The 13,837-nt window shown below is 43.1% G+C and overlaps 1 protein-coding gene across 1 annotated transcript in view; it reads right to left on the bottom strand.

The window, feature by feature from the left end:
- The window catches only part of LOC111141361 (chromodomain helicase DNA binding protein 6), a 195,797-nt gene that overhangs the window by 85,261 nt on the left and 96,699 nt on the right, over nt 1-13,837 (bottom strand). The window contains exons 7-13 of the mRNA XM_022493841.1: nt 12,973-13,031; nt 12,184-12,301; nt 7,877-7,963; nt 7,549-7,683; nt 3,165-3,286; nt 1,750-1,993; nt 388-564 (exon numbers count right to left, since the gene is read on the bottom strand). Of these exons, the coding sequence (XP_022349549.1) occupies nt 388-564; nt 1,750-1,993; nt 3,165-3,286; nt 7,549-7,683; nt 7,877-7,963; nt 12,184-12,301; nt 12,973-13,031 (942 nt within the window). The remainder of the gene's footprint in view (nt 1-387; nt 565-1,749; nt 1,994-3,164; nt 3,287-7,548; nt 7,684-7,876; nt 7,964-12,183; nt 12,302-12,972; nt 13,032-13,837) is intronic.

The following is a 13,837-nucleotide window of genomic DNA, read 5'->3' as shown; positions in this document are numbered from 1 at the left end:
AGCAATTTCACGTTAGTGAAAGCGACATCCATCCATCCATCCATCCATCCATCCATCATTACTACTCTCTACATACTGGGCACTGTGCCAAGGCCGTCATCCTTGGTACCAAGCTGAAACACCTTATGTTTACTGGTCACAAATTTCATGGTATTTAAGACTCCCCTGGGTACTCTTGGGAATCTACTTGTGGCAAAGCTCAAACTGTTGACCCAGGTTGTAACAACAAAACCTTCTGATTCCTGCACTATCACAGATATAGATGGCAAAAGAAAACCAGGAATAAACAGACTATGCACAAGTAAGCTGCATGCAGAATGGCTACGGGATGCTTCCATCGTGAGCAGACGGAACCTGTGTCAATGTAAAGAGCTTGCTAGCTCTCACCAGGGCCATGAGCTTTAGACCCTCCAGAAGTTTGCAGTTTCTGTTCTTCAATCTGTGGGCTTCATCAATTATCACACAGCTCCAGTGAATCTTTTTCAGCTCCGGGCAGTCTGCCAGGATCATCTCAAACGTTGTGATGACAACATGGAACTTGAAGACTCCTGAAAGGGGGTTTCCCTGAGGGTGACACAACGGAAGGTGAAGCTTTATGCCATGATTACAGAATTCAGCTGATGTGTTCCCAGCGGGAGCAGAGGAGGCAGCACGGAGAAATGCTAGGGCCTAGGTAAGAGAAGCCAGTAAGCACTGTACTTCCTCGTTTGGAAAAGAGAGAGAGGGATGAACCAGCTACTAAGACAAGAGAGAGACCTTGTTACATTGATGAAACAGAAGTTAAGAGACATGGGCCCTCACAATGGTGAGACATATGAGCAAATACAGAAGACAGAGCAAGGAAGCCTTTTAGTTATTAATTGCCATGGTAAGGAAAGCAGATGGGTATTGATTCACACACTGCCAGCCAGGACTGGTCTCAACCACTCAGAGCCTGAATACCCAAGGAGACCTTCTTTGCTCCTTTTCAGATATGGTTAATTTCACCTTGTAACTGGGATCCTAGCATAGGTTCAAAGTACGCTTCCTGATTCACCAGGACAAGACCTACCAGGCAGATACATCTTTGTCTTTTACCTATCTTAGTGTTGTCATTAAAGAGCGGAGCTGCATCATGTTAGAGCACATCGTAAATTTCTTCTAAGTGTCTCCTTTTGTTATTAACGAAATCTCTGGGGGAGAGCATTGGCCCTCCTCTGGTTGGATTCATTTTTTACCTTGCTTGATTATAAAAACCAGTGCCCAGGACAAGCTTATAAGCATACTCCGTAAAGTGATTATAAGTAACAAAACCCAAAAAACCCCACAGTCTATTACGCTTTTAACAATTTAAATCCTGTCTTCTCTTTATCCTTCCCTGTTAGTCTCATCTCCAAACTCCCTAAGAACCCATCCTCTGTACACCAATTCTTCCACTCAGTATTTTTCACTGAGCATATAACAAGTCACATAAAGTCTTCTGCACATCAAAGCAACTTCATAAGCCAATGAAGAATTCAAGTTTTCAGTATCCTAAAAAGAGCCTCTGGCATATTTCAGAGAGTGGAAAGGCATGCCCTACAAATCCTATGTTTTATCACAAACTAAACTATCAAGGAGGAGCAAGAAGTCTGCCTCCATAAACAGAAGACTCTTCAAAATCAGTCAACGGTAACCCAGGGTACAGGGCATTAAAACTCCTGAAGGTAAGTGACAGGAAGGCTGTTCTGAACGATGACATCAGGCTGTCTCCAGGTCTCTGAGACTCACCTGGGCGTCTCTGTACACCATCTCATACTGCTGGATCATCTGCCTGCTGATCTGGCTGCCATGGTACACAATGGCATTCATCTCTGTCCATGTCCGGAACTCCCGCTCCCAGTTTGTGATGGTGGAGAGTGGGGCGATAATGAGGAAAGGGCCGTGGATCCCCCGGAGGAAAATCTCCGAGAGAAATGTGATGGACTGGATGGTTTTTCCGAGGCCCATCTCATCAGCCAAAATACAGTTTTTTCTGAAGGGAGTAAGAAATACAGATAATTCATCACTGATACAGGAAAGCAGTAGAGGTTGGGTGTAACTAAAAAGATACTTCAGAGGCACACCTTGACCTGTAAAGGTCATCAGTGAAGGGCCTTGTCTGCATTTTCTAGAGATGCAATTGAGACACATTTTTATTCTTATGATTCATACCCTGCTTACTTCCAAAAAGGAATTATGGCAACTTGAGAGAAAATATAGGAAAGACGTCCATACACTATAAGCTGAAAATACTAAAAATTAAAATAACAGTGAGACACAAGGAGAAAAAAAATATGCCTCAAACTTAAGCCAATTTCTATACCTGACAAGCTTCATGGAAGCCAAGTCAAAAATAAGAAGATAAGTTACGTGATTTTCATGTCTATTATTTGTGTCATCGAGGGTGAACTTTTAACCCACACAGTAAATTTCTCATCAGGGTAAAAATGTTGGTCTCTCCTGGTGATCCAGAATCCCAGACTACACAGAGCTGGGGCACTCAAAGGGTGTGGTCCCCCCAACAGTCTCACTCCTCACGCAAAGATAGGCACTGGAAAGCTGAGGGGAGCAGTGCTCCAAGTGGCTCTGTGAGTAGGTGGCACAGACTGCGCTAGGGCACAGGTCACCAGGGCCCCATCTGGTGTGTTCTCCACGGCAGCATGCTGGCTTTAAACTCAGACTAGGGGTACACTCAAGAATGTTACAAAAATCTCAAATGTCACCTGTTTTATCTAGATTCTGATGGGAACTGAAGCATGAAGAGTCCAAAACTGAGTGGTACAGCCCAAGTCTAGAGGATCCAGGGCTCGCCAACAAGTGGCAGAGTTGGGGCTACAATCCAGATCCGTTTCCTTTCTACAGCCAATCTTTGCTAAAGAATTAGAACCATCTTTTGGATTTTGTTTCATCGAGGTTGGGCCTAATCTTTTGGCTGGGATGGCAAAGAAAAAAGAAGCACAAAGTCAACGATGTCTAAAATCACTCCTGTAATTGGAGAATCACCTGGCATAGAGTCTTGGCATGCCTCATGTACAAAGATCAGTACCCTAAACCACAGCTAGGTTACACCCTCTCACCACCTATATAGCTACTGCTGCTCTAAGCAGGTACGACGTTTGGGGGGGTAACCGCCTGTGCAGACAGCCCTGGTTCCGGCTCCTCACCTGTTATACCAGTTAAAAAGAAGCCAGTTCATCCCCTCCAGCTGGTACTCCCGGAGCTGGTTACTGTTCTTGTACTCTCGAGACTTCTCCAGCTTCTGCCAGGAGTCCGAAGCAGGCCTCTCCTAGCGGAGGAAGGCAGACAGAACAAAACACACAGAGAATGATGTTTGAGGAGCGTAACACGAATAGGGACACGGGATAATAATGGGGAAGGTGGCAAATCTCACAACACTGTCCTGAAGCTGGTTGGCTTCAAGCTGCAGTTACTATGATCTGACTAAGGCGCACACGCGCGCGCGCACACACACACACCGATACAAGGCAAGCCCCTACATTTTCTAGCTTACACACACACACACACACACACACACACACACACACACAGATATACACATCCCAATGTAAGACAAGTTCCTGCATTTTCTAGCTTTCACCAGACTGAACTAAGAAAATCTCTATAAAATTCACAAGTAATTAATGAAGAAGGGAAACAGACCCACCTACCATCTTGATACGTGTTACACTGTTTTACTCAGACTCCTGGATGCCACTCCCACTTACACTTCCATCTCCCTGCAAACCAACAGGAGTCAGGTGTTTTGGTTTCTACAGATAATTTTTCTGTGTGCATGTGGCATCAGCTCAGGAAAGTACAGTGGGTCAAATATTTTGTTGATTAGTTCCTAGAGTCAATGTAAGGCAAAAATCCTGTAAAAGCAAAACTGCAAATTCCCTAAATATCCCAAAAACGTATCTTCCCATATGAAATACTAATTTCTAAATATAATTTATCTTTTGTCTACTGATAGGAAGTGTCCTATTTATCACATACTAAATTTCAATACATCCATGGAGCTCTAACTAGATTCTTCATTGTGTTCCACTAGACTATCTAGTACTGTCACAAAACCCAGTTTTGAATTATTATAGCCTTTTATCTGATTAGGGAATTATTTTTTAAAAATGTCTCAGCTATTCTATCTTATTTGCTATTCTGTACTATTCTCTAACTTTAGAATCAGTTTGTCAAGTTCTTTTAATTCCCGTTGAGATTTTAATTAATCAGGGGAAATTTTTAAATCTTTAGGTGTGGAGATTTCCCACCCCAAAATTTTATTTAGGTTTTATATTATTTGGGCATAGACTTGGTTATTTTGCTCACAGACAAACTGACAGATTAAAAATTCCTAATTCTAGCTATAGTTACGAATGAGAACTTTAAGACTGTAACTTTTCTAAACAGTTTTAGTCTTTGGTAATTTTGCTTTGGAGTACTACAATATAGTTTATACTTGAAACACTTTTTTTTTTAAGGTTTTATTTATTTATTTGACAGAGACAGAGAGAGAAAGAGACAGAAAGAGTGCAAGTGCACAGGCAGGCAGAATGGCAGGCAGAGGGGGAAGGAGAAGCAGACTCCCTGCTAAGCAGGGAGCTAGATGTGGGAATGGGTCCCAGGATCCTGGGATCATGATCTGAGCTGAAGTCAGACACCCAACCAACTGAGGCATCCAGGTGCCCCTTGAAATACATTATTAACTAAAACTAAACCATTTGCATGTGAAATTAACATAATGGTCCCAATTGATATTTGGAGGTATGTAAGTGGAATCTGTCTATGATCTTCCAGAAAAATATTATCATGGCTTACCTACAAAATTATTACCAGCTGTGGTTAGGCTAAGCCCCTTAACACAGGGCTCTGTTGAAAATTATTACTAGTGTATTATTACTAATGTACAGGTACAGGTGCTCAATTTTATGAGGGAGAAAATAATTCAGTATGTAAGAAAACATTGATTTGAAAGAAAAAGCTTTTAAGCAAAGATACTCCTATATAAACCCTCTTGCTCTGTTTCCTTAAAGAAGTTACATTCTTCTTAACCTACAGTAACCAGTCAGCATGGATCCCCCAATGTCCACGTACCCCTTTAATCAGGCACGCTTCTCTAATTTACTAGATACTGTGTGGAGACTTTCTGGAATGTGTTCCCAGTGACTTAAGTGGCTCACTCTCATCACGTAAGAGCCGGAGGATGGACTTTCACTGCAGATTTCTACTTTGCTGCCTTGGTAGCACTCTACAACAATGTAATCACTCTCCAATCCAGTCACCCCTCTGTCTTTCCGTCCCTCCCCAGTGCTAAAGGGTTTAGTTTAACATCACCTACTGGCCAGAAACTTCAGCCATTTGAGCACAAGACCTGAATTCAACTAGAAGTTTCTGGTTGATTCATAAGTAGTACAGACTATAGGAAACAACACACCCCAGGGTTCCACAACCGTCAATGGCTAATTAGTTAACCTTGAAGGAGGAGAAGTGATTCTTGGAGTTTCCATAGTGGCTCTGGCCTGTTAAAAGACTGTCCCGACTTTGTACAATCATCACAGACAATGTCACTTCTTGCTTTCTCACAGTTCTGTATTTTACCTATAGGTAACTAATTTTTACCAAAAGCTTTCAGGTATAGAACGTCCTGTTCATCAACTTCAAAGCACAGCATAGATCCCTTTAAAAAATTATTCAGGTAAACTCCCGTTTCGAGCTGGTCCTTTTCTTAACACATAAAAAAATAGCTTTAGTTATATTGTGAGCTACTGTTCCAATTTAGAATTTTTGAGATAACATTTCAAACTGTGCATTTTAAATGAGAGAACAAATAAGTCAAACAGACAAGTGTGAAATAATACGATGGTTCACGGAGAGACAAAAACAGCCGCATCACAATAGCAAAGTAAAGGAAAAGTGAAATTGCCCGAAAACACTTGAGAATTCATATTCTTGCCAAATGCATGTAGTCAGTCTGAGGAAATAAGTGGGAATCGATTTGAGAGAGTAAGAATCCTGATTACTTCAAGATACTAACTTACAATTAGCTTCAGAATGGAAAGGCTCTCTACTCTCTGCCCCACAGCGATTTGTCCCTGCCTTGTGCCACACACCCCCATTAGTCTGGTGCCGTGTGTGACCACACACACACACACCTCTCCCATTAACCTGTGAGTCCTGGGGGCTAGGCATGCACCTTCTTTGTTATTATGTCACTCAAGAGTCAGCCAACAGCAGATGATTAACAATGACTGACGAATTAACAACAGACAACAGTTGTAGGAGAGGTTGAAAGAGAAATTTATTAACCAGTCATGCAGACAAAAACACCATTAAAAATTATGTATATTTCTAATCACTGTTCTGTAGCTCAGGATTCCTCCATACACTTCATATGCCAAGAAACAAAAAACAAAACACTGCTTTTCAGTAGATTCTGACAGAGATCTAAGTTCAATGTCAAGCTCTTGTCTCCTGAGTCCTGACTTTGCAGGGATGTAAAAACAACAAATAATAAGGAATCGGATAAAGGTTCTTCATATACAAGTGGTGACTTTTTAAAAATAGAAACTCAACATTCCAGTCTATAGCTATACTCAACAACTCTGATTCTCTTCCCAAGTGAGTCACATCTTAATCGGGCTCTCCTAATTCTACATCTTTTTAATTACTGACACTTTATATACAATTACTTGTCAGGTGTGTTGGGACATTTATGCAGCTTGGTGGGAATTATCCAGATTCAGAAAAACTGATTGAATAAATACATATTGAAAACCTATGTTCTCTCTGTGAAGCCCAGGATCTATAGAGATAAGACAGTTCCCCTTAAGAATATCCCAGCTGGGGGCGCCTGGGTGGCTCAGTGGGTTAAAGCCTCTGCCTTTGGCTCAGGTCATGATCCCAGGGTCCTGAGATCGAGCCCCGCACTGGGCTCTCTGCTCAGTGGGGAGCCTGCTTCCTCCTCTCTCTCTGCCTGCCTCTCTGCCTACTTGTGATCTCTGACTTGTGATCTCTGTCTGTGAAATAAATAAATAAAATCTTAAAAAAAATAAATAAATAAAAAATAAAAATAACTTAAAAAAAAAAAAAAAAGAATATCCCAGCTGAGTAAAAGCAGAGGTCAAAAACAAAGAAAAAAGATCACTGGTGGAGCAAGAGGTAGTAGGAAACAAGAAAGACACTAACAATTTACTGAGCTTCTTTCCCATGCAGGCGTTTCTTCCACGTTCTACCTCACTGACTCCTTACAGCACCATATACCAAGACATCTGAGCTCGTATTCAAGGTTCTTAAATGTCACACACACATCAGAATAAGAGTCTAGACCTAATGTTGACCAGAGTGCTAGCAAAGTCTGATCTGGGGATAAAAGCGCGCTGAACTGCAGTTCAACAGAGAGTGGCCAAAGGTAAGACACTAACAAAGGCCAGTTCTTTTTTTTTTTTTTTCTTTTAAACAAAGACCACTTCTGAGCAGAGGCTCACAGCCATCCAGGACTGCCAAGGTCATAAAGTTACATGTTACAACAGGTGCCAAACAGGGATACGTTACCACATGCTTAATTTCAGGGAGAACTTGGAGAGACTCGAATTCTTTAACTTTTGCAGGATCAACGTCTTCCTCTAGCTCCCACGTGCTTTCTTCGTAAGGCAGAGAGCACCACTTCACCAGGTAATGGGTCACTTCCTGGTGGGACACAGGAGAGGAGTTCAAGTTCTACCAGATTAAAGGAGTCTTTCACACTCTGGCCAAGCTCTGAAAAACCCACCCTATCACACGCAAATGCCATTAAAACAAGGACTATGTGTTAATGAAACAAGCAAAATACATAGTAAGGAGGGAAGGCTCTTTAGGGGAGTCAAAAGGACTGAATCCCCACCTCTCCTGTCTCTGCATCTTTGGTGTGGGCCACCTCCAGGACGCGATCCACTTCTACATAGTCTGGGTTGAACAAGTCTTCATCGGGCTAGTGCAAACAAAGGAGAAGAGTTAGAAAGTGTCCCCCTCCCCTCAAAACCAACATCCAACCCTCAAAATCCCCTACTTTGGGCTTATAGGGAATACAGAATGGAAGGGGCAGCTTGAGAATAAAAGTCACAGCACAGACATTCCTTCACTGTCCCCAAATCATCTCTCCGTGACTGAAGTTATAGGTTATACCACGGCCAGAGTAAGACTCTCCTAGTGGTCATTATGGTACTGCACAAAATTCAGCACAAGGATTCCCTTTTTCTTACTGCTTCTTGTTCCAAAGACAACCTTGGAAACTCAGGAATTAGTTTCTTTTTCTTCTATATACCCACAATAGTAGCAAACATTGGAAGGGGGCACAAGGGATGCTTCTGGGGGACTGATAATGCTCCAGGTCCTGATCTAAGTGGTGGCTACACAGGTGTTTATTTCATAAAAATTCACTGAGCTGCACCCTTAGGATCTGTTTACCTTCATGTACATTACGCTTCCCAAAAAAGTGTACTTATGAAATAATAATAAGCATCACTTGGAAAATATTTAACCTATGTCCGGAGTAATGCTAAATGCTGTAAGTCTCAAAATTACTTTATGGTCTAGAAACGATCATTACTTTACAGATGAGGAAACTGACAAAGCCACAGAGCTGTGTGAACTCGAACGTTTACCCAGGACTTTCTTACCCAGAAGTCCTCCTCCCGCACTGCTAGAAGGTTCTTACTGCCCCTTTGGTGAGAAGGCACTTTTGGGGCTATCCAGTTTCACACAGGAATGCTTTTTATAACATCCCTGGCAACCCTCCCTCAGATTCCCTTATTCCCTGTTTGGGAATTCACTACCCTCTACTACCTGAGCCACTGCCAAGACAGCTTTACCTCTGCCTGCCCAGTGGTAGCACCATGATCTTATTAAATTACAGCCCAGTCTCCCTCCTGTAACTGGGGCTTGCTGGTGTGACCGCTTCCTCCAAGGCAGCAGTAGTTACGTTTGTTCTCCTTCTACGCCGGCTTTTCAAAAAACTCCACCCAATGTGGCCGAAACTACTCAAGGTGCTCAACTGCTTCTGGGGGTCCACGTTTCCAGATCCCTTCGTGATGCAGAGAGCTAGCACTCGGAATAGTGGCCATGGGCCACCGTGCTAAGCACTTCTGTAAACCCTGTGTCATTTAATCCTCACAGGTGTTCTGAGAGGCTGATACTATTAGGAGTTCCGCTTCACACAGAGGAGGGCACTGGGTCCGAAGGAGCTTAGGCAAGTGGCCCAAGGCCACTGAATTCCGTATGTGTCTGCACACACGTGCGCATATTTCTGTGGCAGTGGTGGGAGTGGGTAAAGGGGGGAGGAACAGAACCTGCAGCCTGGCAGGTTGGCTCCAGAGCCCATGCTCCTAGCATCATGCAGTCCAGTTTCCACGTTCGCTGACAAGCTCTCAACTGAGCTTCCTTCACTCCAGTTAAGAGTCCTCCTGCAGCTGCACTCAGGTCCACCAAGTCCCCCCGAACCTGACACTCAAATGAACAGAACACTGGGGAATGTTCTAAGATTACTGTTACTTCTAGAGCAGCTGTACCCCCTCCTCCTGACCAATGGGAAACTTGTCATTTAAAGGGCACTATCTTTTCTCCCTAGGACTGCTAGTCCGTCATTTTCCCTACTCTGATGTTACAAAGATTTAAAAACCACAAATGTGTGACATCACCCACATTTACTGCCATTCTGTTTCATTAACCCTAGCTTGTCCAGTGAAGCTGAACGTTGATTTAGTCATCTATTCTCCCAGCATCGGGTCTGGTTTCCAAGAGTCTGGGTGTGGTTAGAAGCCTCTACTGCAGAGTTCCGGAAGCCTCTGCCTCTTGAGCCTGAGTCTCTTGCACAGGTGTCCCTGGCTACTTCATAAAGCAGCTGGAAATAATGGATATGAAGAAGCTCCATCCAAAACTAAGTCATTATTGATCTCCTAAGACTATTATTTATCCAAGTCATTAATAAAAATGTTGTACAGGTCGAGACTGAAGATAGCATTATAGGAACAACTCCCCACTCTCCCTCCTCCTCAATCTCAGGATGTCGTCCTCTGATCTTTTCGAAAGCCTTTCCTTCCCACAAGAGTTACGTGCTCCTGGTATGATCTGGCTTCAGCCCTCTATTTCCAACCCAGTAAAAATCACTTCCTTGGGAATAAAGCAGAAAACAGACACGTGGGGCTTTGTAGGCTCTGTGAAGGGCTGTGGACTTTATTTCAAGAAAACGTGAGGTGCTGAAGGGTCTGGAGCAGGCGAAGTGCGTAAGCAAACCCTGTCCCTCGTCATGGGGCAGCCGAATAATTACTGAGCGCTGACCCTGTGCCTGGTACCAGGGACAGAAATAAAAGGAGACATGTCCCCGTCTGTCTCCTAGGACTTAAAATGGAAGAAAGAGACATGTAAACAAGTTACTACACTGCAAATCCCTGCTAAAATAGAGGTGCAAATAAAATGTTCCAAGAACAGAGGGCGAGTATCCAGTGGGGCCTCACGACGGTCTTCCAATTCTACTTGTCATCTTCTTCCCCCAGTCCTCTATGACGAGAACAATGCCACGAGCAATAGCTTTCACATTCTTTGAAACAATCCCGGAGAGAGCTGGGGCCAAACACTAAGGCTAAAGATGAAGGACCCCACTCTGGGATGAGAAGAACACTTACTGACATTAACCTAAAATAATGTTCTGTTACTCGAGGAAAAGGTGCACAACATGAAGAACAAGTTGGTTAAACACTGCAACAATGTCCTATAGCTTGACGGCACCTGAGTGCACTCTTGAGGACCAGAGCTTGCAAACTACATTTTAAGAATAATTTTTAAGACTTCTTTTCATTAAAGTCATCTGTATAAAATTTTAAAACTACATGCTATATAGAAAAGAAAAAATCAGCCACCATGATCCCATCAACCAGAGAAAATGACACGAGCGTTTTCATGTATATCCAAGACATTTTCTGTGCATTATCATGGTGCCTCCTTACTCCTGCACTCCCTGAAATGGAACTACCCCCCTTACTGTAAGAGGCTGACATCTGGCACTACAGCCTCTTCCTATGTCATTAATGACTGTTCTCCCACATCACTTTTGCTAGAGCAGAGTATTCTAAGGGATGTACACATAATTTAACAAATGTCTATTATCTAACAATATGTTTGTTTGCAATTTTTTACCAATATAAATGACTGCCTATCATAGCTAACGTTGTACAAAGATTCAACAGTTTCCTTAAAATATATGGCAGAATTAGAACCACTGGACAAAGGATGTGAACACTCTGAGACGTTACACATCTGGCGCCATTCTGTTCTTCTGACAGGCTGTACTAGGTAACGTTCCCACCCGCTAGACACAAGACAGTCTTTGCCCTACACCCTCACCAGCAATGAGTAATACCTATTTTTAAAACCTGCAAGTATTTGGTAAATAAAAACTAGAAAATTCCTATTTTAGTTTGCATTTTTTTGACTACTAGTGAAAGTGGCCACATTTTTGTAAGATTAGTAAGCATTTCTAATGATAAAAATTATTTGTTGTGTACATGTATGTCTATATAAATGGGAAGAAGGCTCCCATACCAGATAAGAATGTACGCCACATATGTATGTATATGTATAAGCTATATTTTTAGGAAATATGTGTTTGTATTTAATGCACATAGTTCCTAATTATTTACTTTAAGGTTTGTTTAGGAGTATTTTCTAATATACAGACACTGTAGATTCATTTAATGCCCCAATCCATCAATCCTTCCTCTCGCTGTAGGCACCATACTTAGAAATACCCAAGTTTATATAAAGTTCCTTATTTATTTACTCTCTAATATATTTAATAATAGTTTTCATTTTTTACATTTGAAGGTTACGTCTTTTTGGATTTCTGTTTCAGGGGGTGGGGGGAGGAGGGAATGAAAGAGTTCTGCAGATTTGTCTTGCCCTAGCTATTTATAGATATTCTGACCAAGATGCACATTCTCATGAGCTGTCAGTTTGTAAGGTTCAATCTTTGTAACCCGGTGGATAATTTTCTCCCTTTGGCTTAAATCTGGACTGGTTTTGCTGCAAATCAGTGCACATTCAGCAATGTGACTTGCACAATGGATCTGCACAGGACTTCGACTTTAAGAAACTTAAACTCAGCATTTAATACTGCAAGAAAAGCAGCAATCAATTAGTTGGTAAATATTGCTTCACCTCAGTAAAAATGTGCTTCATCTGGGCTTGTTTATTCCTAAAGCGCTTGATCTTCTGTGCGATGCGAGGATCCTTTTCCAGCTCTTCCATTGTGGCCCATTTACAATGTAAGTAGGAACTATCCGAAGACACATAAATGATGAGACAAGTGCAAACTACCAAATCATTGAGCTTTAAAGTGTTTCAGTAAACAGGGTGACCATCTAACCCAGAAGCAGTGGTCTGTAGTGAAACTGCTAGAGATTGGACTGAGACAGGCCTTGCACTAAGGGCGAAAAGAAACAACAAAACAGTGCCAGGATTCCAAACAACCAGACCCTCTACGGCTTCTACGGGAATGGCCTCAGAACAGAGCGAGGCTTCTACGGGAATGGCCTCAGAACAGAGCGAGGGCAGGCATAGGCAGGTTATCATTAATGCACATCAGGGAAAGTGGGCATGTAGCACAGAAAGAAAGAAAAATGCAAGAGAGAAAGTGTGGCCCACAGGACCATGGTTCTCCACCCTGAGTGCATATGAGAATGGCAGAGAGCGTTTTGAATAAAGCACCGATCCTTGGGACTGACTCCCAGGATCTGAGTGAGCTGGTCCTGAGTGGAGGAAGGGCTTCCCTGGTGACTGTGCAGCCAAAGGTGAGCCCACCATTGTCTAAGGTGAACTTGAGTCAGCTGGGATCTGTGGGTCAGGCCTCAGGGGCCATTCTTGGAAAATGCAGAAGATGATTTGATGAGGAAAAGGAAATCTTATTCATAGAAATCCAAACACAAATAATACAGGAAAAAGACGTACAAATTTCTATACTTAACGTAGAACAGCTCCAAGTCAAACGGGGGCTCTCCTGGGTGAACCTGTAACCAACAGTAAGCAGTTAACGACCAGGCCATCACCCTTATGCAGCACGAGAACACAGGTGAATCAACACCCCGCCTGGTTTTAGTACCGATCTCTTGAGGACGTTCTCACCTTCCCAGTCCTTTTCCTGACACCTATTGAGCAGCTTTCCCAAAGGATAAATCCACAGGTAGCTAGAAGGTAAAAATGATCCTCCTGGTGTCCTTCCAGGGTACAGGCTGGGACAGCACTCGGCTGAGAAACCCAAACTGGCCCAGGGCTGAGAGCTGTCAGGACCAGAGCCGGCCATGCGAGTGAAAACCTGGGTCCCTGGCGTGCCCCCCAACCACCACCCTGAAACATCAGTGCCGTTCACTCGCAGAGTAAGGACGTTTGCTCTCATAAATACTCGAAGGCAAAACCGTGTTCTCAACCAGCACACATGCCCTCCGCCCCAGGCATGCTCTCTAGAGGATCCCTATGATGGCCCTGGCATGTCTAAAGAACCACGCCCCCTGCCCCTCCAGCAAAGGTTTTCAATAGGACTTTCCATGTCTTCTCTTTGGCCCACTGAGGACTTCCCATGGGCTATAGCAACTAAGAGACAGATACCTTTTGCTAGGAACGCTATGGAGGAAAAAATTATTTGGGGGCTCTACTCTTAAATGTTTAAGAATTTTATGACCTAAAATCTTCCATGGCGGTAAATGTTCCTGCCTAGCTCTCACTCGGGCCAGTCACGACCATTCCAGGTTCTCCAGCCAAGTATCTCTTCACAGAGGGTATATAGCCTGTGCTAGTGATAGGACTGCAGGCACATGGG

Source organism: Enhydra lutris, unplaced genomic scaffold, assembly GCF_002288905.1.
Source record: "Enhydra lutris kenyoni isolate GAN:26980312 unplaced genomic scaffold, ASM228890v2 scaffoldscaffold6, whole genome shotgun sequence".
Classification (NCBI taxonomy): domain Eukaryota; kingdom Metazoa; phylum Chordata; class Mammalia; order Carnivora; family Mustelidae; genus Enhydra; species Enhydra lutris.
Note: the sequence above shows the minus strand (reverse complement) of the source record. Positions and strands in the feature narration are given on the sequence as shown.